This window comes from Gobio gobio, assembly GCF_949357685.1.
Source record: "Gobio gobio genome assembly, chromosome: 11".
Taxonomy (NCBI): domain Eukaryota; kingdom Metazoa; phylum Chordata; class Actinopteri; order Cypriniformes; family Gobionidae; genus Gobio; species Gobio gobio.
In genome coordinates this window covers 51,210,992-51,237,716 of record NC_137104.1, presented here as the reverse complement: position 1 = coordinate 51,237,716, position 26,725 = coordinate 51,210,992, and the positions used below count along the sequence as shown (strand labels likewise).

Here is a 26,725-nt window from a genome sequence, read left to right as displayed (position 1 = left end):
GTTTGATGAATGTTTTTTTTTTAGACAATTCATATGTTGTACCTGCACTTAATATAACTTGTCCTTGTCAATTTTAGGTGAATAAAGTTTATGATATTTAATGTTTGGATATGATCTATAATCCACTCCATTCATTCATACACACTCAAACTAAACCAGAGAGATGAGAAAGACTGACAGAAAAAAAATGCATTTATATGTTTGTGCCAAAATTGAAAGCATTTATTTAAAAAAACTGAAATAATAATTTCACAACATAAAAAGACCATGTAAAATGTGAAATAAAAGGACCTTTATTAAAACTCTAATTTCCTAAAAGTTTTCAGAGAGAAATTGTGCAAATAAGAGAACGTTCTGTAATCTGTTACAAGCTTTCATGATGTCTCAGTGTTTAATATGCGAGAGAACAGTATGATTCATAAAAACAAACATGAAACCAGTAAAAGCTCAGTGTGACATTGTGAAGTAGAAGAGAAACGACTGATTTGCATATCCGTGCTGAACACTGTTAAACCGTCAGCGTTTCATGCTAAACTTTAAAAGTGTCAGGAGTAAAATGTGTTTGAGTTTAGACGGGTGCGTCTTCTTCACACCCGGCGATCCGGCTTCACTCCACATCCTTCTGTAGACTGGAAACACAAACACAACGGCACATTAAACTCCTTCAGACTCACTGACTCAGCTCACACTAATGCTGATGCATCTGCATATGTAGAGGAAAATAATCATCAAACCATAATCGTTAGTATGAAACTGCGTTCACATTCGACTTCTGTAATGCATCGGCATCAAAACACAGCGAATCCAACACATTCGTGCAGCTCGCCGTAATTTGTATAGACAGAGATTACAATCGAGCCGCTGTTAGCTCCATTAGCTGCTATTTCAAACATAGCGGTCACAAGTTTGTGTTGGTCATGTTGGTCACGGTAACCCCAGCCCCTGACTCAAGCGGTTCTTACTTCTAGACCAGCGATGTTTTGGTGCGACTTAAGAACCACTTTTTCTGGTTCGGAGCTGGTGCTTTGGGTGTGGAAAGACAGAATCGATTTGAAACTAGGCTCTGGCTGCGAACCAGCACCAGCACTGCCTTGGTGGAAAAGGGGTTAAAGTGACACAGGACACTCAATGAGGAAAAACAATATACTTGATTTCATGGATCAGGAATTAACTGCATGGGGAAAGTAGTCTGAAATACCTACTGATAAACCAGACTCTCTCATACTGGGGTTAACGAGGGAAGTGGTTTTTGAGTTCAGATATATATGATGTATATATATATATATATATACACACACACACACACACACACACACACTCACCTAAAGGATTATTAGGAACACCATACTAATACTGTGTTTGACCCCCTTTCGCCTCCAGAACTGCCTTAATTCTACGTGGCGTTGATTCAACAAGGTGCTGAAAGCATTCTTTAGAAATGTTGGCCCATATTGATAGGAGAGCATCTTGCAGTTGATTAGGGCTGCAGCTATCGATTCTTTTTGTAATCGATTAATCTATCACTTAATCGGTCGATTAATCGATTAATCGGATAAATTTGTTCCTGTGTTTTTAAACAACCAAAACAAATAATGCATAACGAAAATGAAGAGGAAAAGCAATTTATTTTATTAATATGCACAACAGGAATGCTGTAATCTAGCGCTGACATCAAAGTAAATATCTTTTATGTAGATTTCTACACCTGCAGCATTTACCATTAGGCTACTAACAAATAATATATCATATGTGGTGAGCCTATTTGCTATGGTTACCTAGCAACCTGTGTGTGTGTGTGTGTCATAGGTGTGTGTGTGTGTGTGAGGCTTCATTGCAGTTTGGTACAGCAGAAATACATACATTCATTTTTAATAGAGCGCTGCATTTGGCTTGCATCACTTGCATTGCGGTGTATTTTAGGTGAAGCATCCGTTCGAAAAATCGCGTCACAACATCACGTCCCGGTGTATACAGTGAACGCAAGCTGAAATTATTGTTGCGTGGCTACATAACAGTTTAAGCATATGTGATGCATTGCCATGATTGGTCTGACTGGCGCGAGAGAAAGAGAGGAGGGTGCATGCGTGTGTGTGTGTGTGTGTGTTACTGATTTTCTACTATCAGTTCTGCGCTGCTCTCCGCGCGCGATCTTCACGCGAAAAGAGGTCCGCCTTCAGGGCGCGCGCTCGTTGTCAAAGATGCGACACGGCTCAACTCTTCGTGTCACAGAAAAAAGCTGAGCACTGAACGGATAAGTTTTCCATATTGTTGTTTTTGAATAGTGCACAACCGCTTCAATGTTCAAACTGGCAAGGCTTTAAAAGCATTTACTTGACAAACTTTATGAGGATGAAAGTGAAAGCGATCTGGCTTCGGGGCTTGCGCGCGCCGCGTGTGTGTGTGTGTGTGGCAGTTATAAGAACGGTAATCAACTTACATAAACTGTGTAAAACATGCAGTTACTATAGTGATTCTGGGCATCTAGAATCTAAACTAAATTCAAAATGTATCACGCGCTATGGTGTGCTTCATGAAAATTGAACAGCGGTCCGTGTGAATCAGATAACCGCGCGTATAGTGCGTGTCATAGGAATTTAACGAGGCTTCGAGGCAGAATTTTTGCCTCGAGGAATTTTTGTAATCGAGTTAATCGAGTAACTCGATGAATCGTTTCAGCCCTACAGTTGATGGAGATTTGTGGGATGCACATCCAGGGCATGAAGCTCCCGTTCCACCACATCCCAAAGATGCTCTATTGGGTGGAGATCTGGGGCCTCATTTATAAAACTTTGCGTAGGATTTGCGTCAGAAGTGGCGTACGGATGAAATATAGGACGTGCGTACGCACAGAAATATTCGGATTTATAAAACCGTGCGCACGCACATCCTACGCAGTTTTCCCTTAATAAATCACAATCAATTCTAAATGTAGCGCAGCTTTTGCGGCTTCATGTCACGCCCATAGTTGCCCATAAATAGTCCGTGAAACGCCCACAAATTAATATTCATCGATTGCGAAATCATGGCAAATACAGAGAGGAAATCAAAAAAACGTAACTTCACTCAATGTGAAGTAGAAATTATCGTTGGCGAGGTGGAAAAGAGGAGAAAAATATTTTTTGGAGGGCACAGTGTGGGCATTACTGATGCCAAAAAGGCACTTGAAGTGCAAAAGGTTGCAGACGCCGTAAATGCTGTAGCCTCACAACCTCGGACCGTGGCCGAAAAAAAAAGAAATGGTCGGACATCAAAGTCGAGGCAATAAAGCGTCTAGCGCTGCATCGCCAGAGTGTGTCTGCCACGGGTGGGGGAGACGGGACACCGGAGCGGACCCCTCTTGATGAGAGACTGGCGGCAATTATTGGGGAATCCCTATTAATCCCTATCCCTATTATCTACGTGTAAATGGGAAATAGTTCAGTGCAAATGTAATTTCTTGCAGCTTTCTGAGTGGTTGAGACATACGTCAGTTATTTTATCGAAAATAAAACAAACTAAAGGCATTTGCATGAATACCATGATTCCGTAGCTGATGAAGAATTTTTTACTATGAAAACAACTTTCCCCAGTGGACCATTAATACATCTATCTATCTATTTATCTATTTATCTATCTCCCTAATTATCTATCTATCTGTCTATCTAATTGCATCTATATCTGCTCCACCAGACGGACACATTGACGAGAATATCAGTTTTGTACATTATTTCGTTCTGTTTACCATATTATATATGAGGATGAATTGCATAACATGTCAATATTTTTGCAGAACATATTTCACTTTTTTTTTTTTTTGCATTTCTGTTGTAATTTTCGTTTGATTTTGTTTGTTTTGCACTGCAGATCGATCAAACGGGTGTTCGTGTAGGCTGTTAATTGTAATACTTGTTTTGTGAAGTCTTCAAGTTATTTATGAGAGACATAGCCTATTGCCATTTCTTTTAAACAACGGTCTACAGTTTCACACACTTTCACGTGTTTCTTCCATCTGCCGACGGTGTCGCCATTTCTCATTTCATCCGTTTTTGTGCGTACGCCTGGGTCAGAGCTTGCGTGAAGGACCACACATTTTCCCGTCAAGTTTGCTTTTTATAAATACCAATTATTGCGTAGAGAGCGGCGTACGCCTTCTTTTGTGCGTACGCAACGTTTATAAATGAGGCCCCTGGTGACTGTGGGGGCCATTTTAGTTCAGTGAACTCATTGTCATGTTCAAGAAACCAATTTGAAATGATTCGAGCTTTGTGACATGGAGCATTATCCTGCTGGAAGTAGCCATCAGAGGATGGGGACATGGTGGTCATAAAGGGATGGACATGGTCAGAAACAATGTTCAGGTAGGCCGTGGCATTTAAACAATGCCCAATTGGCACTAAGAGGCCTAAAGTGTGCCAAGAAAACATGCCCACACCATTACACCACCACCACCACCACCAGCCTGCACAGTGGTAACAAGGCATGATGGATCCATGTTCTCATTCTGTTTACGCCAAATTCTGACTCTACCATCTGAATGTCTAAAAAGAAATCGAGACTCATCAGACCAGGCAACATTTTTCCAGTCTTCAACTGTCCAATTTTGGTGAGCTTGTGCAAATTGTAGCCTCTTTTTCCTATTTGTAGTGGAGATGAGTGGTACCCGGTGGGGTCTTCTGCTGTTGTAGCCCATCCGCCTCAAGGTTGTGCGTGTTGTGGCTTCACAAATGCTTTGCTGCATACCTCGGTTGTAACAAGTGGTTATTTCAGTCAAAGTTGCTTTTCTATCAGCTTGAATCAGTCGGCCCATTCTCCTCTGACCTCTAGCGTCAACAAGGCGTTTTCGCCCACAGGACTGCCGCATACTGGATGTTTTTCCCTTTTCACACCATTCTTTGTAAACCCTAGAAATGGTTGAGCGTGAATAAACTTGCTCGAAGATTTTGTATAGAAGCATGACGCTTTTTTGACGAGTCAGGGATGAAGTATGACATGTCTGACATCTAGTGGAGAGGAGGTTGAACAAAATTTGACACCCTATTTGACAAAATCGGCCGTTTTATTCAGTGCCGCATCTTGTCGAGTAAACTCGACCGTGGCGCCTAGAGGGTTAAACAGTCAAACACACACAAAAGGTCAGGTCTTAAAGTGACAGCAGCCTAATAAACCTGCTGCCCAATTATCAGATAATATTACAAATATCTGTATGGCAGTTTTTCCGATGTCCCAAAATTGTGGCCAGTGAAAATGCTAGTGGCTAGTAACTTTGGAAAGCCACTAGTCACAGTGGCTGGCGAGCAAAAAAGGGAAAGCAAGCCCTGCTTACAATATATATAAAAAGTTTATGGATCCCTGTGGAAAAACGAACCTCTCCAAATACTCCTTGACGTTGTCGTGTCCGTAGAATTTGGCTAGTCTGGTGAGAGCCCCGGTGGCACAGCGTCCGTCACGCCTCCTGCACAGACTGCAGTTACACAATCCTCGACAGACGGGACACTCCCACGTCTGCAGGAGACACAAGCACACCACCATCATCATCATCAGCATCATCATGTAGTAATTGATCATTTTAGGTCAACAATATCACTGGTTCAAGAGACTTACAGGATCCAGCAGCGCCGTGCGGACGTCTTCCCCGTAGCGGTTGCGTAAACAGGGGCCGCAGAACTGACCTTTGACCCCCTGGCAGTAAATGCCCCTGCACTCTGTCTTGGTGTCGAGGGTCTTCTGACGGCACTGGTGACATGTGCTGCCCTGAGAGCGCACGCGTCATATTAATGCATCACAAACAAACATGACAAAGCAACAACGCAACAGTGATGCAGCACTCACATGATCTTTATCCAGGATTTTGTCTTTGGCGCGATCGGCCACGTTCTCCAGCTCTTCTTCGGTGATGTCCTCCGGCGTGCGGATGGACTCGCGGGAGCGCCGCCGCTTCTTCTGCTTGGGCCGCACGTCTCCCAGACCCTCCCTCACCTACAGGACAATGGGGGCGATTTTTTTGTGATTTTAAATATGCAAATGACACATTTCTGAGACTTAAAGAGAATGACACATTTAATATTTGAAAAATGATTTTATTTACAACACAGAAACGCCTGGAACTCAAGGAAGTGTTGTGACGCATAACACAAATAATAAAAGACTGACCGTAGGGGTGTAGCGATACACAAAACTTGACGGTTCGGTACGAGTTTAGTACAGCAGTTTTACAAAATTGCTTTTTATTTATTTTTTATATTTAACAGTGGTTTACTGAAGAAGAAAAAAAAAGTGTCTGTCCTTGAATGAATGAATTAAATTATATCTAAAAGTTTATTGAAGATATATTTCTGTAAATTATATAGGGAGCCCTTACTTGCACATTAATATTAAAGGTTAACAACAGAGCCCAAACTATTAGCCGTAATTCAGTTGCTATTTATTTTTAGGTATAATAATCAACCCTCAAATAACACATTGTGTGCAAACATGTAAACTTCTCATAAGGCAGTTTTTGCAATAACTTCTAAATATAATTATAAAATAGTTTTTTTCTCCAATTCGTTGTTGAAATGTAATAATTTATACACAGTGTGTGTCATTTTCATGACAGGTTTTTTTAACACACATAAAAAAAATATCAAGATATCATTAACAGGTTCAGTAGAAATATAACGGCTAATATAGAGCATATATTTAGTGAAAGAGTTGATTTCTCTAGTGAATACAATTGTGTGGACACTGAATGACTGCCTGAGGTAAATGTGATGCTAACGTTACATGACATGTTTAGTTTACACTTACAGCAGTTATATTGACGTCTTTCCGCCATTGAAACACTGATTTAGCGATTACGCCACATATTTGTGACCCTGTCTATGAAAACCCAGATAAAGTAATTTTTTTGGTGATTCACTGTTTTATACATAAAATCATCCTACATAATGCAAAGAACATTCTGTGAAAATATAACCTTGATATCTTTAATATTGACTGAGTAAGACCATGTCAAAAATTATTTGAATTTCGGCCTCAGAAAATCATGATTTTGAGAAATTCCAATTTTAAAATCAAGCTTATTTTTAAAATTGCAAAACATTTTAACCATTATTATTCTGACTACGTGCCATATACCACATAAAAGCTAAGATTCTCCCATTTTCAGTGATATAGGACACGTTTTACAAAACTCTAAGAATTTTCCCATAAATAAGTCTATTTATTATGATGTGCATGTCCAAAAAGCGTGAAACATTGAAACGAATGGGGGTACCACAAGAGCTTGATTTACGAAGTCAGTTCACTCTAATGATTTGTAGACTATAACTTTATTAGTAAAATGAAATCTCAGTAGAAAATGCCATTAATAGGCCTATATATATCCATTAATATATAAAACATCCATAGAAAATCTCACTGTGTAACATTTGTAAAGTAAATCTAATGCCCTACCAAGTGAACAGGTCAGTCTCAAACTTTGTACAGTTAGTGATAACTGTGAATCTTCACTTTTTGATTAGATTATGATTCATTATGATTTTTTCATGGCTCATTGCGCTTAATAACTCTTTTACATAAAGCACGTCCTGCACTTTATGTTCTCATATTCATGCATGTTCTATTCGTATAGGCTTACAAACCGAAACCAAGACATCAGACGCAAGAGCTTTGCTTCCGAAGGACATACGCAACTTTTTTATATGAATATATAATACGGGTTCTTTATTTAGCCTACAAAAAACAGTAGGCCTATATTAATCCTTATTAATTAAACTATCAGCTGTTCTGTTCCTTGCACTTCGCTTGCCGCGGCCGCCCTGTCAGAGAGCGAATTCATAAACTCAGCGCATCAGCATCCAAAAACCAAACTATTTCGACACGTCGCAGCCATTAAATGTGTTTAAAATAAGATGGATGTATAGGCAGAAGGTGGAGTTAGAAAACTAATAAGCTGTTCCTGAAATGTCGGTGATGGCACAAAGAAATCCACACAGAAATCGGGTCCCGACTTAAGTCGCCGTTTTCTTGCCTTTCCCGACACTGACCTGATCATTGCTTGTGCGTATTGATATTATGGTCTGTTTGTACTTTGTAATTGTAAAAAATATGTTTCTGAACCAAATGGTATAAGAATCAGCAGTTGTTTCTGCGTCGAAAGTAAACATTAAATCAATATTTAAGAAGCCCATGTCCGGTATTTTTGGTGCAAAATAATAAAACGTAGCGTCAATAAAATCATTTATTTCAGTATTTATATTATAAATGAAAAATTGAGTACTGCATCTCAAAGCCCTTGGTATAATCTATCATTTACAGCAATAAACACAAATCACCTGTTTTGGTCATTTTTATGGCTATGACTAATTTGACGCTCATCATTAGATTATGCGACTTTAGCCGGGTTTCACAGACGGGGTCACATATACATGACAGTAAGTTGTAATGTATCCTCAACACACCTTCAGATGGTCATTCATGTTTATTCTTTAGTAAGAGATGATCGATCGCCTTCACAGATGATCGCATCGCGCGGCCGCTTGAACTGTGATCAGTCACGCCACACAGAGCGTCAAACCGGCATATCGTTTGAATTTCGTGATAAAAAGGCCTGAATACTTAATATGTTCGTGTGGGAACTCGGATTGAAGTGTGTTCCGCGCTTAAAACAAGCCGACTGTGAACTGTTAAAGACTGCACTCGGAAACCGTTCGGTAACGTTACACGCATGCACCGAACCAACACCCCCAAAAAAACTCTCCGGTTCTACACAAATCACATAAATGACCCAATTGACCAAGAAACCGGCGATTGTCGCTGAAAAGCGACAAGTTTGCAGGTGTGCTCTCAGTGTCTGAAACGGTTCAATAAAGGATTCTGTCTCTCTAAGACCCGCCTTTCCTACTCTGCCCTGATTGGTCAGATGGCCCAGTCTGTTGTGATTGGTGTACTCTGCTCTGATTGGTCAGACGTCTTCAAACAGAGTCTTCTCAACGTGTCAACAACACTGAAACTCTGTTTGTGTCTGTGTCTTACCTCCATCAGGCGCTGGATGTCGATTTGGCCGCTCTGTCTCCTCTGAGAGGCCGGTTTTTCCTCCACCTCTATCCCGAAATGCTCCGGGGGTCTGGCCTTGCGGCCCGGGTTCCGCCTCTCGCTCTGAACCTCTGAAAAACGGCGTTTTGGGGTTGATGGCTTCTTTTTCTTCTATTTAGGGCAAAGAAAAAGCATCATCACTGGAAGAGAGAACGTCATCTGAAAGCATTTTCTAGTGTGTTGTGTGGTCTGAGCTCTGAGGTGTGTGTGGCGCAGGAGATTGTGGGCTCTTACTGTAGGTGACGTTTTGGAGGGAAGTTCAGGCAAAGAACTCAAGTCTGCAAAAAGTTTTGCAAGCTGCAAGAAAATATTGTTTTTAGGTTAACAAGATAGTACAAAAATGTATACAAAAAGAATAAACTGAATTTACATAAATATTTTATTAAAATGATTAAATATGTTGCAACTATATGATAATCCTATTATGAATCAATATATTTAAAATATTATTTATATATATATATGTGTGTGTGTGTGTGTGTGTGTGTGTAGCATAATATTTAATAATGTAATATTTATATACAAATATACATATTTAATAAATATTTATATACAAAAAAAAAAAAAATAATAATATATATATTATATATATATATATATATATATATATATTAAAATAGTAAATATTACACTACAAATAAATATATATATATGCCGCTTTTAATTAATATATTATAATAAAAAATACGATACATTTTTAAACAAATTAATTTCAAAAGAATTTACATACAAATATTATTATATTAAACGTGTATATATTATATACACAGTTTTTATTTACCAATTTTTTTTATACAAAATTATTATTTTTTTAAATCTTAGAAATATTATTTTAAAAAAAAAAATTACATAATACGTTACAAATATCTATCTATCTATCTATCTATCTATCTATCTATCTATCTATCTATCTATCTATCTATCTATCTATCTATCTATCTATCTATCTATCTATCTATCTATCTATCTATCCATCTGTCTGTCTGTCTGCTATCGATCAATCTTTCTGTCTGTCTGTCTGCTATCTATCAATCTATCTGTCTGTCTGTCTATCTATCCATCCATCCATCCATCCGTCTATCCAGATGTCTGCACGTCTGTCTGTCTGTCTATCTATCCATCTGTCTGTCTGTCTGCTATCTATCAATCTGTCTATCTATCTGCTATCTCTCAATCTATCTATCTGTCTGTTATCTATCAATCTATCTGTCTGTCTGCTATCTATCAATCTGTCTGTCTGTCTATCTCTCAACCTATCTATCTGTCTGTCTGTCTGTCTGTCTATCTGTCTGTCTGTCTGTCTGTCTGTCTGTCTGTCTGTCTGTCTATCTATCTGTCTGTCTGTCTATCTATCTATCTATCTATCTATCTATCTATCTATCTATCTATCTATCTATCTATCTATCTATCTATCTGTCTGTCTGTCTGTCTGTCTGTCTGCTATCTATCAATCTATCTATCTGTCTGTCTGTCTATCCATCTATGTATCTATCTATCAATCTGTCTGTCTATCTATCTGCTATGTATCAATCTATCCATCCATCCGTCTATCTATATGTCTATCTATCCATCTGTCTGTCTGTCTGTCTATCTGCTATCTATCAATCTATATGTCTGTCTGCTATCTATCTATCTGTCTGTTTGTCTATCTATCTTATAAATATTATTTTAAAATAATACCATTGCTTTATTTTCCTGAATGTTCTTGGCTCTTTTGCTCAGTATCTGCATCTCTTCGTCTGTCAGTAGACTCTTCACACCGGTCATGCTATCAGAGGGTTTTGATTGGCTCTCAGCACGTTCATGTAAAACAGGCACTTTTGATCGTTCCGGTTCACGCCGCTTCCTGTTTCCTCCCGCAGGCTTGCTGCTGATGGGCGGGGCTGTGGGCGGGGCTGTGGGCGTGGCCCCTTTGTTGCCTCTTCTGGGCATGTTCCGTCTAGGGGCGGGGCCTCTTTTGGCAGGAAACTTGAATGCGACACACAGTCCAGAGCTGCGCCTCTTTTTAGACGCCGGTTCCTCCCCGTCAGAATAAAAGCCATTGTCGTCACTGTCTTCATGAGAGCCCTCACTCTGCACGTGGAATGCTTTTGTTAGGGTTATATCTGAATATTAATGTTCAAACAGAAGAGGTGTTTTAAATGGGATTACCACTGGCTTTTTCCAATCACACTCTTCCCCGGTGAAACCCTTGAATTCCCCCTCGCTGTCTGTGTCCATGAAGGCCTGCGCCAGCTCATCTGTGGTGTTTTTGGACCTGACGCAAACATCCTGCGATGTGAGAGTGACAGAACACATTATTATTCCTGGATTGTGTGCGAAAACCAACTCAATTATTAATAGCGCTGTTTTGCTGCTACTGCCAAAATCACAGGAGATAAACAGCATGAAGGAGACCTGCCATTTTCTCTAGTATATTTAGATTTCGAATACAAATGAAAACTTAATCGGACGAGACGCGAACACACCTGACACGTTTGCATTATCGGACATGCAGGGGAAACCTTTGTGATTTCAAGGCTGTGTTTGTACGAGGTAAAGTCTTCCTCACAACAGATGGAGGGTGTCTTGAGACCGCCAGCGTTTTATTGTGTTCTGCTTGTGTGAATCACAACAACTCAATTCCCTGAACCATTTGTACAATCAAATCTTGGAAAACTAAGACCATCAGGCTGAGAAAAGAACCAGAAATGCCTTTGTTTTCTATTCTGTTGGGTTGATGTACAGGGTTTAAAGGGATAGTTCACCCAAAAATGAATGATTTACTCACCCTCAAGTCGTCCTAGGTGTGTATGACGTTCTTCTTTCAGACGAATGCAATCAGAGTTATATTAAAAATGTCCTGGCTCTTCCCAGCTTTATAATGGCAGTGAATGGTTGCTCCATAAAAGTGCATCTATCCATCATATAACCGCTCCACACGGCTCTGAGGGGTTAATAAAGGCCTTGTGAAGCAAAGTGGAGCATTTGTGTAAGAAAAATATCCATATTTAAAACTAGGGATGTCACAAGTCGGTATTGAAATTATAAAAATGTGAAGATGCCAGCATTTCTGTAGTACAGGTAGTACCGACTCCCGAAAATATTCGGTACCTGCAGCTGCGTTCAGTCGCTTCCTTGTTTATCTAAACCAAACACAGGGCTCCTGACTTTAGCCGAATACATACTAGTGTATGTTGATATTAAACTGCAAAATACTATTTAAATATTACTCACATGTGACACTCGCTCGCTGTCTTTGTAGTCTCTGCTGTGTCACTATATGAGGACACGAACGCATAAACGGTCCCTTCATGAGAATTTACCGTTTCGTTTGAGAAAACGGTCATATCATGAACACACAGACACTCCAAGATCTTCACGGCAACCCGTCAAAATAAAAGTTTGGTTTAAAAAATGTAAATTGCAAGAATATATTAGGCTACCATTGTAGCCTACAGTAGATTTAGCTCTACTAATAATAATAATTATGCCTAGATGGTTGATTATTTTTCACAATATTTTTTTATAAACAATGTTTACTTTTAAACCGCATTCAGCCTTTAAATGTGTGTATTAATTACTTATAATGATTATCATAAATAATAAACTTAATACATTTAATATATATTTTTTAAATGGTAAAAAAAAAAAACATTAAGCTGTGGTACCGGAATTGGTAACGAGTACCGTACAATTTTTATGGTATTGGTACCGACTACTGTAATTTTGGTACCTTGACATCCTTATTTAAAACTATATAGACTAAATTAACTAGCTTCCGGTGGAAAGCAGTACACAAGTCAACTTGCGCTAAAAGAGTGACCCTTGACCCTCTGACGGATGCATATTGACCAAGCGGCAACCTCCCCCAGTTTCTCTTGAAGCCAAAACGGAAGTGACTTAAACTGCAGTTCATCGACTGGCCACTAGGGACAGACTCCAGAAGGAGCAGAATCTCATTGAGCTCATGTTAAAATGCCCAACTTTACAGCAGAAGAACACATGTTTACAGTCTGGTACAAACTGTGGTTTTGGTCTATACGGCTAATTTTGCCCTCCATGACGACTGTGAGGGGGGTGAATTTTTTTATAACTCATTCATTTACATTATATAAAGCCTTAAAGCTCTGCATAATTAAGGACGTGGCCACTTTGAGTGACAGGTGGATAGCCGTTTATCTGCTGTCTGTTAGTCATCGCGTCACCTCAGCTCCGCCCACGTCCCGCCTCTTTGCTCATTTTCTGTTATCCGGGTGTGACGCATGTTGTCGTGCTGCCAAGATGGCGACGGCCAGCTCGACCCTACTTTACGCTTCAAAACTGCTCTTCAGAATCCTATGGTTGACGTCACGGACACTACGTCCATATGTTTTTACAGTCTATGGTATTGACAAACGAGGAAGCGCAGAGAATAGAGCAAAACAAAACACCGGTCATGAATTAGAGTCTAAAACAAGAATTTTTAAACAGCGTACGGCTTTCCACCGGAAGCTAGTTATTTTAGTCTATAAAGATTTAAACATGGATATTCTTCTTACACAAACACGCCACTTCACTCCAGAAGGCCTTTATCAACCCCCCTGGAGCCGTGTGGAGCAGATATATGATGGATAGATGCACTTTTATGGAGCAACCACTCACTCCCATTATAAAGACTGGAAGATCCAGGACATTTTTAATATAACTCAGATTGTATTCGTCTGAAAGAAGAATGTCATACACACCTAGGATGACTTGAGGGTGAGTAAATCATGGAGTAATTTTCAGGTTTGGGTGAACTATCCCTTTAATTGAGGGTTTGTGCCTCTGCAAACACCAGTGACCTGTAACGCTCAGATTTGTAATATTTGTAAAAAAGCCACACATTTGCATTTTTGATGCTACATCTGCCTTTTGATTTCATCAACTTACAGCCATAATTGTTCAGGTATTGGTGTTTAATTTCAATTAGCGGAGCGTTTGACATCAGAGTACAGCAAACTTTGAGCTTTTTTATAACATTAGAAAAGAAAATGATGTTCTCATAAAGGAAAAATCCCCCCCAAATCCGTTCCCATAACTTCTGTAGGAGATACTTACGGGCTTCCAGGATCCCTTGGATTGGATGCTGTCTCTGCTGTCGTCTGACAGGTCCGTCAACTCCAGCTGCTTTGCCTGAAACCACAAGCATTAAACCATGAAAATTAAAGCCACAATATGTATTTTTTTGCCGCTTGATGCCGCTTATTCAAAACAAAAGCGTGGCTTGATGGCGCCTTGATTTGGTGGAGCTTTTATTCTGCCACAGTCGCCGCTTCCGTATCTTCCTTTTTAATGTGTATGTGTGGTAACGCATCGCTTTTTATCATATTACATACATTTGAGTGTGTTGAAAGTTATGTTATAATGCTACTCTGTGCAGTCGCTCAGCGGCTACTATGAGACATCTGGCTACGATCACATGGAACTCGCGGTAAATCAAGAAAACCAGATTTAAACAATAAGACTAAATGTGTTGAGCTGTATAACAATGATTCGTTTACTGACGATGAATGTATCCCAACAGTTGCTCACCTGTCTAATAAAACACATAAAAGCGGATTTGGTGTTTCCATGGTTTCTACAAAATAAAACCGGAAATCGAGGGTAACACGGGTATGATATCATTGATAGGCGACGCACGGACACGGTCCGTGTCCTGGATAAAATTGCTTATTTTTCTGGATTTAAACATTCTTGGAAACATCTATGATAATGTAAGTACACAAGTCAACAAATTATATAACACTGTTCTAGTGGATTTTTGATACCAAAAATCTTACATATTGCGCCTTTAATAATCAAATTTTATTATTATTATGCATAATAATGTCAAAGAAGAAAAAGAAAGCTATTAATTACTGTTATTAATATTACAATATTTTATAAACAATAATAATGCATCAAATAAGACCGTAATCGCTCTGATAATTATTGTTAATATGAAATTTGGCCTTTATTATTGTCATTATAATTACTATTAATATGATCTTTGGCCTTATTATTATGATCATCCTTATAATTATTATATTAACAATGCAAGCATTAAAAATATTCATAAATTCAAAATAAAGTAAACCAAAAGCAATGCAAAGTTAATTTTAGTGATCATGATCGCATGCAGTTCAGTAAATAAACAACACTACAGACAATGTAACATAAAAATAAGTTAAATCACATTTTTGCTACATTTGCTGATGGTCTGACTCAATTAATATGCATTATGTTTATGTTTAAAACTATAATCATTGCTAGTAACATTCTGCATGTGTGCAATGCAGTTGCTCAACTTTTGTTCTCGTCGCTGTTTGTCAATGAGATTAAAAACACTTTTTTTTAAATGGACAAAGATCCTTCTCGCTCTTACCTTCAATGTCGTTTGGCGGGTTCTGATCATTTTGGGAATTAAAGTGATTTCTCGTGCTTTTCAGTGTGTGATTAAAACTTTAATGAATGAATGGTTTAAAAAACAACACGAGCGGACAGGAGGCGGCGCGGAAACGGAGGGGAGACTGCATGTTCAGTCCAACACTAAATATGAACAGCAGTTCGCTTTTAATTAGATTTAGCGATACAATATGTATTAGACATTATATATAAACATATAATAGAGTATATTAAACAAATAAGTCGTCGTTCTTAACGTCAATATAACTGTTGACTCTACCGCATCCCCCCGCGATCCCCCCCGCGTTCTGAATGGAACAGTCCAGCAAGTTTCGCGGGAAATGCCTCATGCGGACGCCCATCTGCGTGCACAGACAATGAACACACCAATAAAGTGCATATTGCAATTATTAACGCAGCTAAGAGGCCCTTCAAAGGCATGTTGAAGATATTCGTCTACATAACAACTATAAAACCTCGATCAATAGAGCCAGAAAACTAGTTTGAGACAATATATGGCCATTTAACTCCAACCTTGATCAAACTCACCAGCCTATAACAGTATGGTAAACTGTCTGCAGTCATACACACTACTTAGGGTTGTGAAAATTCAACATTATAGTTTAGCTCATTAGGTTATGATGCCCAAATATTCGTTGCTTATTGGTTATACATATACAGAATGCTGCCTTTGGAAAGCTTACCATGTTCTTAAAGTCCCCACGAAATCAAAACTGACAATTATTGCGATTTTCATTATGAATGGTTTATCTGTGCACAGCTTTTTTATTATTATTCATGTGTCCTCAATCTTTAATCAAAATAAATATATCTTTGATGACACGTTCACTGGCACGAGGGCGGGGCAACCTGTCACTCACATGAGATCCACCAACAGCAAAACAATAAAGATCCAACCATCAATTCCTCGTACAAAATAAAGCCTTGCTCTACATTTGTTCTTGTTCAAGAAGCCGTTTGACTCAAAAACATCACGAAAAGGCCCCATTTACACTGCATGGTTCAAGTGACCCAATTCCGATTTTTCCCTCTCATGTGGCGCACGGATATGACGTGAACGTGTAAGCGGGGGAAAAAACGCATGAATTCCGATATCCTCCGATCGGATTCAGGCCTCACTCATATGATTCGGATACGTGCATTTGCGTCTGCCATGTAAGTGGTCAAATCGCATATTCCCCAGTAAATGCGAGTCCTACGTCATTGAAAAAGGGACGGAGGCGAATGACGTGAACGCAGGTGGATACGAACTGCGATCACATGACACTAATGGCGCGATGGAAGACGAAGGCACGACAGTGGAGTGATGCGGAGGTTTCATGTCTTTTAAGCCATTGGGGCGAAGACACTGTACAGTGTAATCATTTCACCTGCGTCTATTGCATATCGCGCCATTTTACTTCCTTTTCCTGGTCAGAACGTCTTGGGCTGTTTCGCCAGTGAATAGTGTAAATGCAAATATCGGATATGGATCGCTTTTAAAAGATGATGTAAGTCATAGTCACCAAATCGGAATTGTGCATCAAGACCTGCAGTGTAAATGCGGCCATAGAGACAGAGCGACACGCGTCATAATCTGAAGACCACACCCACCGGGGGGGAAAACAATCAAACCGTCTCCATTGACTTTGTATTGTGTGAAGCGGCCTCCTTGTCCTTTTTGACTTATAACAAAAAACAAAACAATGTACACTCACCTAAAGGATTATTAGGAACACCTGTTCAATTTCTCATTAATGCAATTATCTAATCAACCAATCACATGGCAGTTGCTTCAATGCATTTAGGGGTGTGGTCCTGGTCAAGACAATCTCCTGAACTCCAAACTCAATGTCAGAATGGGAAAGAAAGGTGATTTAAGCAATTTTGAGCGTGGCATGGTTGTTGGTGCCAGACGGGCCGGTCTGAGTATTTCACAATCTGCTCAGTTACTGGGATTTTCACGCACAACCATTTCTAGGGTTTACAAAGAATGGTGTGAAAAGGGAAAAACATCCAGTATGCGGCAGTCCTGTGGGCGAAAATGCCTTGTTGACGCTAGAGGTCAGAGGAGAATGGGCCGACTGATTCAAGCTGATAGAAGAGCAACTTTGACTGAAATAACCACTCGTTACAACCGAGGTATGCAGCAAAGCATTTGTGAAGCCACAACACGCACAACCTTGAGGCGGATGGGCTACAACAGCAGAAGACCCCACCGGGTACCACTCATCTCCACTACAAATAGGAAAAAGAGGCTACAATTTGCACAAACTCAACAAAATTGGACAGTTGAAGACTGGAAAAATGTTGCCTGGTCTGATGAGTCTCGATTTCTGTTGAGACATTCAGATGGTAGAGTCAGAATTTGGCGTAAACAGAATGAGAACATGGATCCATCATGCCTTGTTACCACTGTGCAGGCTGGTGGTGGTGGTGTAATGGTGTGGGGGATGTTTTCTTGGTACACTTTAGGCCCCTTAGTGCCAATTGGGCATCAATATGGGCCAACATTTCTAAAGAATGCTTTCAGCGCCTTGTTGAATCAATGCCACGTATAATTAAGGCAGTTCTGAAGGCGAAAGGGGGTCAAACACAGTATTAGTATGGTGTTCCTGATAATCCTTTAGGTGAGTGTATAAAAGCTGATATTTGATAGCCTGGATGCCAGCCACAACATTTGAGCTCGGGCAGTTCAGTCTGGACATGATCCGTAGAGGAGTACTTATGCCCGAACAGAAACTGTTCGGACCAATGAAATTGTCAGGGCAGGCTTTAGACGATGATGGACCGATGATAAACAGTAACGTAATCATCCACGTCATCAAAGGGCTCTTGGGTTGAATTTGTTCTAATCCTAAACGGAGAACTTGTTCGTATATGCATTCACCTTCACTATTTCTCTCAGAAATGATGATCGTGTTGGTAAGTACTCCGTGTATCCTTAAATTCTTTTTTCACAACACCGGCAAAGATCGTTTACACTCATCTTTTTCTTCTAACCTTACTTATTCCAGTGTGCGTGCAGACAGGGTTGCCAAGTTTTTTTACAACAAAACCCGCCCAATTGCTACTCAAAACTAGCCAAAAACAAGCCCAATAGCTTTCCGAGGGGGTTCTCTGGAAAAAAATGGCATTTGGGGGGTAAAATATGTGTTATTTTGGCAGGGCTGGCTGCTAAAATTCGCATTCCTGGGTCTGTATATCACATAATTGAGGTCGCTTCAACCCGCGGACATGGAAAAACCTGCGGACTTGGCAACACAGAGCAGTTGAGTTCTGTTGACATTTGACAACTAACGTTATGCGTCGCTCCGTTGCTCTGATTGGTTGTAGGTCTATCCAATTGAGGTCTTTCCTGGTTCGGTTGAAACACACCCCATAATCACAGCCCAACGGAGCAGTATCAGACTCATATTCTGACTAGAATTGAGTATGACGACGTCAGGCTAGATATTTGACAAGGTGTACCGCAAACAAGCTAAACAACCCAGAACCAAAAACCCAGAAGTTTTTATAAGCTGTTGACCCAAAAAACGAGCGTTTAAGGACAAAAAAGTTGATACAGGCAATTTGAGACAGAGTGCGACGTGTTATATTACACTGAGAACTACGCCCACTAGAGGGGACATAATCAGCGACAGGAAATATAATATATAAAACTGACATTTGGATATTTGACTTAACAGTGACAAAATGTTTACTGCACACATAGACATACTCAGGCATACTGAGTGTCAGGATCCCAAAATGTACCCATTCTTCCTGCTGACGCTTAACGTCTTATTGCCTGTATCCACTTTTGTCTCCTTAAACGCTCGTTTTTTTCGGGTCGACAGCTTATAAAAACGTATTTCTGTGTTTTTTAGGTTGTTTGCTGTACACCTTGTCACATATCAGCTTTTAGACATTGTTCTGTTTTTTGTTATAAGTCAGAAATTACAAGGAGGCAGCCTCACGCAATGCAAAGTCAAAGGAGAGCGATGGATTGTTTTCCCCCCTGGTGTGGGCGTGGCCTAAATACGCTCTGTCTCTATAGAATGTGGATTAAAAGACTATCGCAACTTCATATCGACTTTAAAGGGTTAGTTCACCCAAAAATGAAAATTCTGTCATTAATTACTCACCCTCATGTCGTTCGACACCCGTAAGACCTCCGTTCATCTTCGGAACACAAATGAAGATATTTTAGTTGAAATCTGATGGCTCTGAAAGGCCTCCATTGGCACAATGCACTTTACACTCTCAAGACCCATAAAAGGTACTAAAGACGTCGTTACAAAGTCCATCTCACTACAGTGCTTCTACAATAACTTTATGAAGCGACGAATAGTTTTTGTGCGCAAAAAAACCCTAAATAACGACTTATATAGTGATGACCGATTTCAAAACACTGCATCATGAAGCTTCGAAGCGTTATGAATCAGCGAGTCGAATCAGCGGTTTGGAGCGCCAAAGTCACGTGATTTCAGCAGTTTGGTGGTTTGACACGCGATCTGAATCATGATTCGACTCGCTGATTCATAACGCTGTTTTGAAATCGGTCATCACTATATAAGTCGTTATTTAGGGTTTTTTTGCGCACAAAACTATTCTCGTTGCTTCATAAAGTTATTGTAGAAGCACTGTAGTGAGATGGACTTTGTAACGTCGTCTTTAGTGTCTTTTATGAGTCTTGAGAGTGTACAGTGCATTGAGCCAATGGAGGCCTTTCAGAGCCATCAGATTTCAACTGAAATATCTTCATTTGTGTTCCGAAGATGAACGGAGGTCTGACGGGTGTCCAACGACATTAAGGCCTGTTCACACCGGGACGATTTTCGCACGCGTTTATCGCCGACGTTTAACGCCTCGGGACTAAACAATGGGCGCCAATGTGAGTGTTCACACCGACGCGCAAAACGCCAGGCGTAAAAGCGTCATTTTTAAAAAAACGCCTCGGGTTCGTTTTTTTTATTTTGACGCGGCACGTAAAAAACTGTCCGACCAATGAGATCGGCGCTTTTGTTCACGTGCCTGGAGCTGCTGAAGTGACAGTAAAACACGACTTGGTGGCGCTCAAGCGCAAAACGGTCTTGCCGAGCACACATTGATACGACGAAGAAGTAGTAAGTAGACAAAGAAGAAGATGAACTGCTAATGCTGCTTGCCAGTTAGCAAAAAGTGTGTGAGTGGTTTTGTCCATATACATAATATGTCTATGGTTTTGGCAAGCACGTAAATACTGTCTCTCTTCTCCTTCTGTGTGACAAGCGAGTGTCAGAAGCTTAAAGTGCCGCAGCACCACCTTGTGTACCGGGAGCGCATCTACTGAATGTGCACGTTCACTCGGCGCAGCGCCAGTGAAAATCGCTTGGGTGTGAACACTCAAGACGCGCCGAAAAACGGCACGAAAAACGCTGGCGATAAGCGCGCGCGATATTCGTCCCGGTGTGTACAGGCCTTTAGGGTAAGTAATTAATGACAGAATTTTCATTTTGTCAGCCATGCAAGGCGCCATCCAGCTCGTCGGGAGCAGCTGGTGTTAGGTGTCTTGCTCATGGACACCTCGACACTTGGTCAGGTGAAACCGGGGATCGAACCACCAACCTTACGGTTTGTAGACAACCTACATGAACCACTGCCGCCCCTCAGACCACTAAAAGTGGTTCTTGGCTTGTAATCATAGAGGAACCACTTTTGGTGCTATACAGCACCATATCTTAACAGGTTCTGTATATGGTAGTGGTGCTATATAGCACATCAGTCATCCCAAAGAACCGCTGAAGAACCGAGATTTGGTGCTATACAGCACTTAAAGTGGTTCCCCTATGATTACCAGCCGAAGAACCACTTTTAGCGCCATATAGCACCATATTTTATTTTATGTCTGGGTAGAAAGCTCGCTAGGTTTTGAGACATAAAGACAACATGCTGTCCAGGTTGGTACCACTGATGCCCAAAATGCTGCCGGGGTTACATTTAAAAAGCCAGCTACACACTGATCAGGCATAACATTATGACCGTGTGACATTTGAAGTGAATAACATTGATTATCTCTTCATCACAGCACCTGTTAGTGGGGGAGATATTAGGCAGCAAGTGAACTTTGAACGTTTGATGAATCACGTTTTCTTTTACATCACGTGGATGACCGGGTGTGTGTGCGTGGCTTACCTGGGGAACACATGGCACCAAGTGCACTATGGGAAGAAGGAAAGCCGGTGGAGGCAGTGATGCTTTGGGCAATGTTCTGCTGGGAAACCTTGGGTCCCGCCATTCATGTGGATGTTACTTTGACATGTACCACCTACCTAAGCATTGTTGCAGATCATGTACGGCCTTTCATGGAAACGGTATTCCCTGGTGTCTGTGGTTCTTTCAGCAGATAATGCGCCGCCACAAAGCACAAATGCTTCAGGTTTGAGGAGCACAACAACGAGTTTGAGGCGTTGACTTGGCCTCCAAATTCCCCAGATCTCAATCCAATCGAGCATCTGTGGGATGTGCTGAACAAACAAGTCCGATCCATGGAGGCCCCACCTCGCAACTTACAGGACTTAAAGGATTTGCTGCTAACATCTTGGTGCCAGCTACCACAGCACACCTTCAAGGGTCTAGTGGAGTCCATGCCTCGACGGGTCAGGGCTGTTTTGGCAGCAAAAGTGGGACCAACACAATATTAGTAAGGTGATCATAATGATATGACTGATGTATAAAGTTATTTTACATTACATTATTATGTTTTTTTTACACACTATAATACTGTACTGTTAGCTGTATTATTTTAAAAAAAATTTTTACATGTTTTTAAATCTTAAAACTTTTCTACGGACCCCTGGCACGTCCTTGCGGGCCCCAGGACCCAGTTTGAGCCCTATGATGCCCAAAATGCTTGTTGGCTTTGTATTTGCATCTCTTTCATCATGTGTAGGAGTGTGCACGAAGCACGTTCTCTGTTGTAAATGAATTAAATGATTTATAAAGTCATTGGATGCTAAGCCTCATCTACTCCTGAGCGGTATTGTTGTATTTGACGTGTGATTGCTCTGGTTGGATGCGCGCGTCTCTTCGCCCACAGATAATGCACGTCTCATTCTTTTTTCCTTATGTTTTCTGCTCAATTAGTAGCTAGTGAAGCGCTTTTTCTCGTTTGTCAGCACAAACACCTGCATCCGGAGACGTCCCCCATCAATACTGCTTTATGCCGCAAACCTTCACTTATGCGCTCAGTAAACGGGCGCGCGGATGACAGCGAAATGATACGGTACCGGCGCAATGTGCGCGGGAAATCACAGTGCGCGCGGCCCACCCGCGCAGCGCGCCATTTCACAGCAGGTAGCGGCACATAAAGAAGGCAAATTACCAACAGCTGGTTAAGCTTTGTTTAGCTGCTTTCTTTTGTGTTTTCAAGCACTTGGCACGCAAAGTCAAAGACAAACCAGTGGCCGTGTCACAAAACCTAGCAGATGCACGTGTGCGCGCTTTTCAGAGCATCGTGTGCTCAAAATCTAATGAGCTGCCTACCTAGACAGGTTTTTTTTTTTTTTTTTTGGCTGTGTCTCTAATCCAATCTAGCTGCAAAAGCTAAATAAAATACAATAATAAATAAATAAAAGCTAGATAAAAATCCAGAAAGTATGGTAATATTAAAATAAAGCATAGCGCATTAACAGTGGGTCAATGGCGACCCCTAGAGGCTGCTGTGGAGAACTGCTATATCACAATATCAAAGACATAACAGGCTCTCATGGAGGAAATATTATATTTGAGTGAATTTCTCTGACAGCATACATGTCACAGTTTTAAGTCTGGATGTCCTGTGGTTTGAGGTTTGAGGTTATGGAAGTATGATAATATTTTGTAATTATCATTTAAATCAGACTATTTTTTTTGTTGTTGTTATAAATCAACATCTCAGGAAAATGTTATGGGGTTTCCAATCAAACTATGACTTTCTGTTACAAAACAGGGCATTATTTCATTGCCATGTCCACTATCGAGGACACCAGGACTTAAATCATGTTATTATATTGGGAGACACAACAAGTGAATATAAAGACATTACATATCAATGTTCCTATAAAATATTAGATATTATTATGAAAATTACTCCCATTATTACATGTTGATCCAAGAACACATTAATATGCAAATTAGAGACAGTGTATATACATTGTATTGAATGGGAAAACACATGTATGGCCATTTTACCCACATATTGCATAAAGTAAAATGGTATATCAATTCATTCTGTTATTTATTTCACAGTTGAGAATCATCTTTAAACAAAGTTTGGTTAAAAAAAATCCTGAAACCTGAAAAATGCCATTGTTTTTGCCTATACATGTAATTTCATGCCCTTTTATTTTTTTTAAATAACTGTGTCCCGGTGTGTCCACATACGAGGAGATAGCATAACATATGAATAAAATATAATTTTTCCAAACAAAACAAAAAAAAATGCCATTAGTTTCTTATGCTCTAAACAATTAATGACATGACAAAATAAGACTTTGTTTTCCTGGGTCTTAGGAGGTTAACATTGCCGTATTATTTTCATAATAATCTTCTCCTGAATAAACATATAATGCGTTTTCACATTTAATTTTTATAGTTTAAAGCACTTTTTATTTGTCTGTTCAAACTGTTGCTTAAACTTTGAATGGAAGGATCACGTGTGTCGTGTTATAAGAATCTCTCGGTGGTCAAACAAGTTTGGAAAGATTGTATATTTTGCTATGACTGTGTGTGTGTTGTTGTTGTTTCTGTCATTTCAACACACTTTTGTAAGCAGGTGAACTAATGCACCTGTCTGTCATGTGGAGCACATGACTGTGGCGTCACCGCGAACGCACAACTTTCATTTCAAGCGTTTTTATGGGAATGTAAACTCCTGTGTCCTGAACATGGGATGTTGTTGTTGTTCCTCTCCCAGTGGAGGCGATGAGGTAGGAGTATGATTTTATGGTTGGGCCCTTTAGAGTTTGCTGGTGGATTAAAAAAATGTATTTGGTTATGAAATAGTTGGGTTTATCGTTGGGTAATATTTTGATAATCGAAAACCAGGACACTCGGCGCGGCATTGAGATAGGCTACTCAAATGATACTCGAAGTTTACTCAAAGATTCCTTATTAATTTCAATACATGTAAAGTATGCCCCCTCTTATGGATAGAAAATTGTTATGTTAGGGCCAGGACAGGACAGGACTTGAAAACAGGACATATACTAGGAAAACAGGACGTTTGGTCACCCTATGAAATAGGCTATTAATCTAAGAACAAGACCGTCATATCAGGTGGATATATACACGACCAACGCCTTGACGTGCTTTCTTTTCACTGCTTTCTACTATACGGAAAACATACAATTGACTACCTATATGATTTATTTCAGTAGGTCAGTCTAATAGATTTGTCTTTTCCAAACTGTTTTCACGCCCCAGTAGTTCAGGACACAAGCCTTTACTGTAGAAGTAGGTCATCTGTGGAGCTTGTCGAAAGAGGAAAGTAAATATTAAGCAAGATTATGATTACAGTTCACGAAAAGTATGTGGAATAAGGAACGGGTCCCTTACGAAAAATACGTTTATACTTATTTTAAACCAAAAATAAGAAACTTTCATTCTACTTTTTATGTAGCTACTTCTCAGAAATGTAGTATACTTGACTAATACTGACAGAAACGTCTAAGTATATTTGGCCTATATATCTTTTGATCCAGATACTTAACAGTATAATGAAGTATTTTAAGCACACTTGGCTTAGTTGTGTTTACTCTTTTGATTGAGGAGCCTATGTAAGGTGCACTATGTAACTTTCCCATCTACTAGAGATCGTAGTTTGATGACGCCACATTTGAGCGCAGAATCTTGGGACATGTGGTCTTCACCTCACAGCCGGTGGAAAAGAATCAGGATAGGACTCGGGCAGAAATCATGTTGATGGATGTGGTTATTAACGTTACTTGTTGTGGAGCTGAGCAAGGCCGCTGGAGCGATTGTTAATTAGAAGAGCAGCGGGACTTTTATTATGACACAGTCGCCGGCGCCACTTCCGCTTTTCAGGTCATGAGTATGAGGTAACGCAGCTCTGTTTATCATATTAGACACATCTGAGTGTGTTGATGATGTTATGGCGTTACTCTGTGCGTTCTCTCGGCGGCTGCTATGACACTTGTTCACACTCCAGTGAGAGGAAAGCGTTTCTGCAAAATAAAACCGGAAACCGAGGGGAACGCAGATATGACGTCATCGACAGGCGACGCCCTCACACGTCCCGGTTCATTGGTTAAAATAGCAATTTCTCACGATTTACAAATAGTTGGAAACATTTGGGATATTGTAAGTAATCAACTGAACAAAATATATAACACTGGCCTAGAACTAAACTCTGCATGACAGTGGCCCTCCAGGACCGAGTTTGGAGACCTCTGGCCTAGAAGCACTGATAAAACCTTTGAAATAGTTTTTTATCCATCTCCACAACTTTATCCCGGAGATCTTTTGACAATGCCTTGCCACCCATAGTTGATTGTTTTCTTCAGTTGCACGACCAAGGACTGAAATGCTTCAGGAAAAGCTTGTTTCACGCTGAGCAAATCAAAATGACCACAGCTGATCACAGTTGAAAGTGTGTGCTATTGAGAAGGTGATTAACTACACCTGATTGGGTTTCATTTTTAGGAGGGGGGTGATTCTTTTTCCTACTCAGTGATTCTGTTTTTTAATTTTTCTGACAAGTTGGTATTATATCTTTCACCTGGACGTTATAAGTTGTAAATACAGCTGAATAAAACAAAAACTGTTTTTGTCCGTTTCCATTTCAGGCTGCAAAGCAACAAAATGTGATTATTTTAAAGGGGGGTGATTCTTTTCCATACCCACTGTATATGTTCACTTGTAGTAGTTGCAGTATAACGAAAAACCTAGTTGTGTACTCTACTGTTACACTTAAAGTATTCTTAAAAGTATTCTTTTATACACTAAAAAGTGGGCCAATTTAGCCCCGAGTATTGTAGTATTGAAACCGTGCACTTACAAGTATACTACTAGTACACTGATATTAGTATACTTATAAAGTATACTTAAAATATAATTGAACTTTACTTAAGTATACTTAATAAAATGAACAGTTTTAGGGGTGTTTATTCCTGTTTTTAATTTGTGCGTGTCTGATTGTCACGTTCCGTGAAACAGAAGTTTGTTCATTTAAAAGTCTTGAGAAGTACATCAAAAAAGTATTTGTGTTCTCATAATTAATTTTCCCATCACTTCCAGAGAGAACCTTTGCTCCAGTCAACCG

General features: G+C 40.0%; 2 protein-coding genes across 3 annotated transcripts in view; one reads left to right on the top strand and one right to left on the bottom strand.

Moving 5' to 3' along the window:
* Positions 1 to 203: 203 nt before the first annotated feature.
* On the bottom strand, positions 204 to 15,534 carry cdca7b (cell division cycle associated 7b). The gene is made up of 10 exons (XM_079829319.1): positions 15,422 to 15,534; positions 14,116 to 14,190; positions 11,206 to 11,325; positions 10,735 to 11,127; positions 9,289 to 9,351; positions 8,995 to 9,165; positions 5,809 to 5,955; positions 5,581 to 5,730; positions 5,345 to 5,481; positions 204 to 629 (listed from the first exon to the last, which is right to left on the bottom strand). The coding sequence occupies exons 1-10, from the start codon at positions 15,449 to 15,451 to the stop codon at positions 608 to 610; spliced, it is 1,308 nt and encodes a 435-aa protein (XP_079685445.1). The 5' UTR covers positions 15,452 to 15,534; the 3' UTR covers positions 204 to 607.
* An 8,586-nt stretch (positions 15,535 to 24,120) lies between these two features.
* Positions 24,121 to 26,725, top strand: part of LOC307133691 (uncharacterized protein) — a 7,331-nt gene continuing 4,726 nt past the window's right edge. The window contains exons 1-2 of one of the 2 annotated variants that reach the window (XM_079828902.1): positions 24,121 to 24,371; positions 26,701 to 26,725. The exon at positions 26,701 to 26,725 is cut by the window's right edge and continues 48 nt beyond it. In XM_079828902.1, coding sequence (XP_079685028.1) covers positions 24,252 to 24,371; positions 26,701 to 26,725 — 145 coding nt within the window. In that variant the 5' untranslated portion in view covers positions 24,121 to 24,251. The remainder of the gene's footprint in view (positions 24,372 to 26,700) is intronic. The other variant, XM_079828901.1, reaches the window with a different exon arrangement.

Excerpts from the sequence above, each read along its gene's own strand:
- cdca7b (XM_079829319.1), bottom strand. The coding sequence starts at position 15,451 with ATGATCAGAACCCGCCAAACGACATTGAAG. Across the intron at positions 9,352-10,734 it reads TTCAGGAAAATAAAGCAATG|CTTGCAAAACTTTTTGCAGA; the intron begins GTATTATTTTAA and ends ATTTTCTTGCAG. Across the intron at positions 5,731-5,808 it reads AAATCCTGGATAAAGATCAT|GGCAGCACATGTCACCAGTG; the intron begins GTGAGTGCTGCA and ends GTGCGCTCTCAG.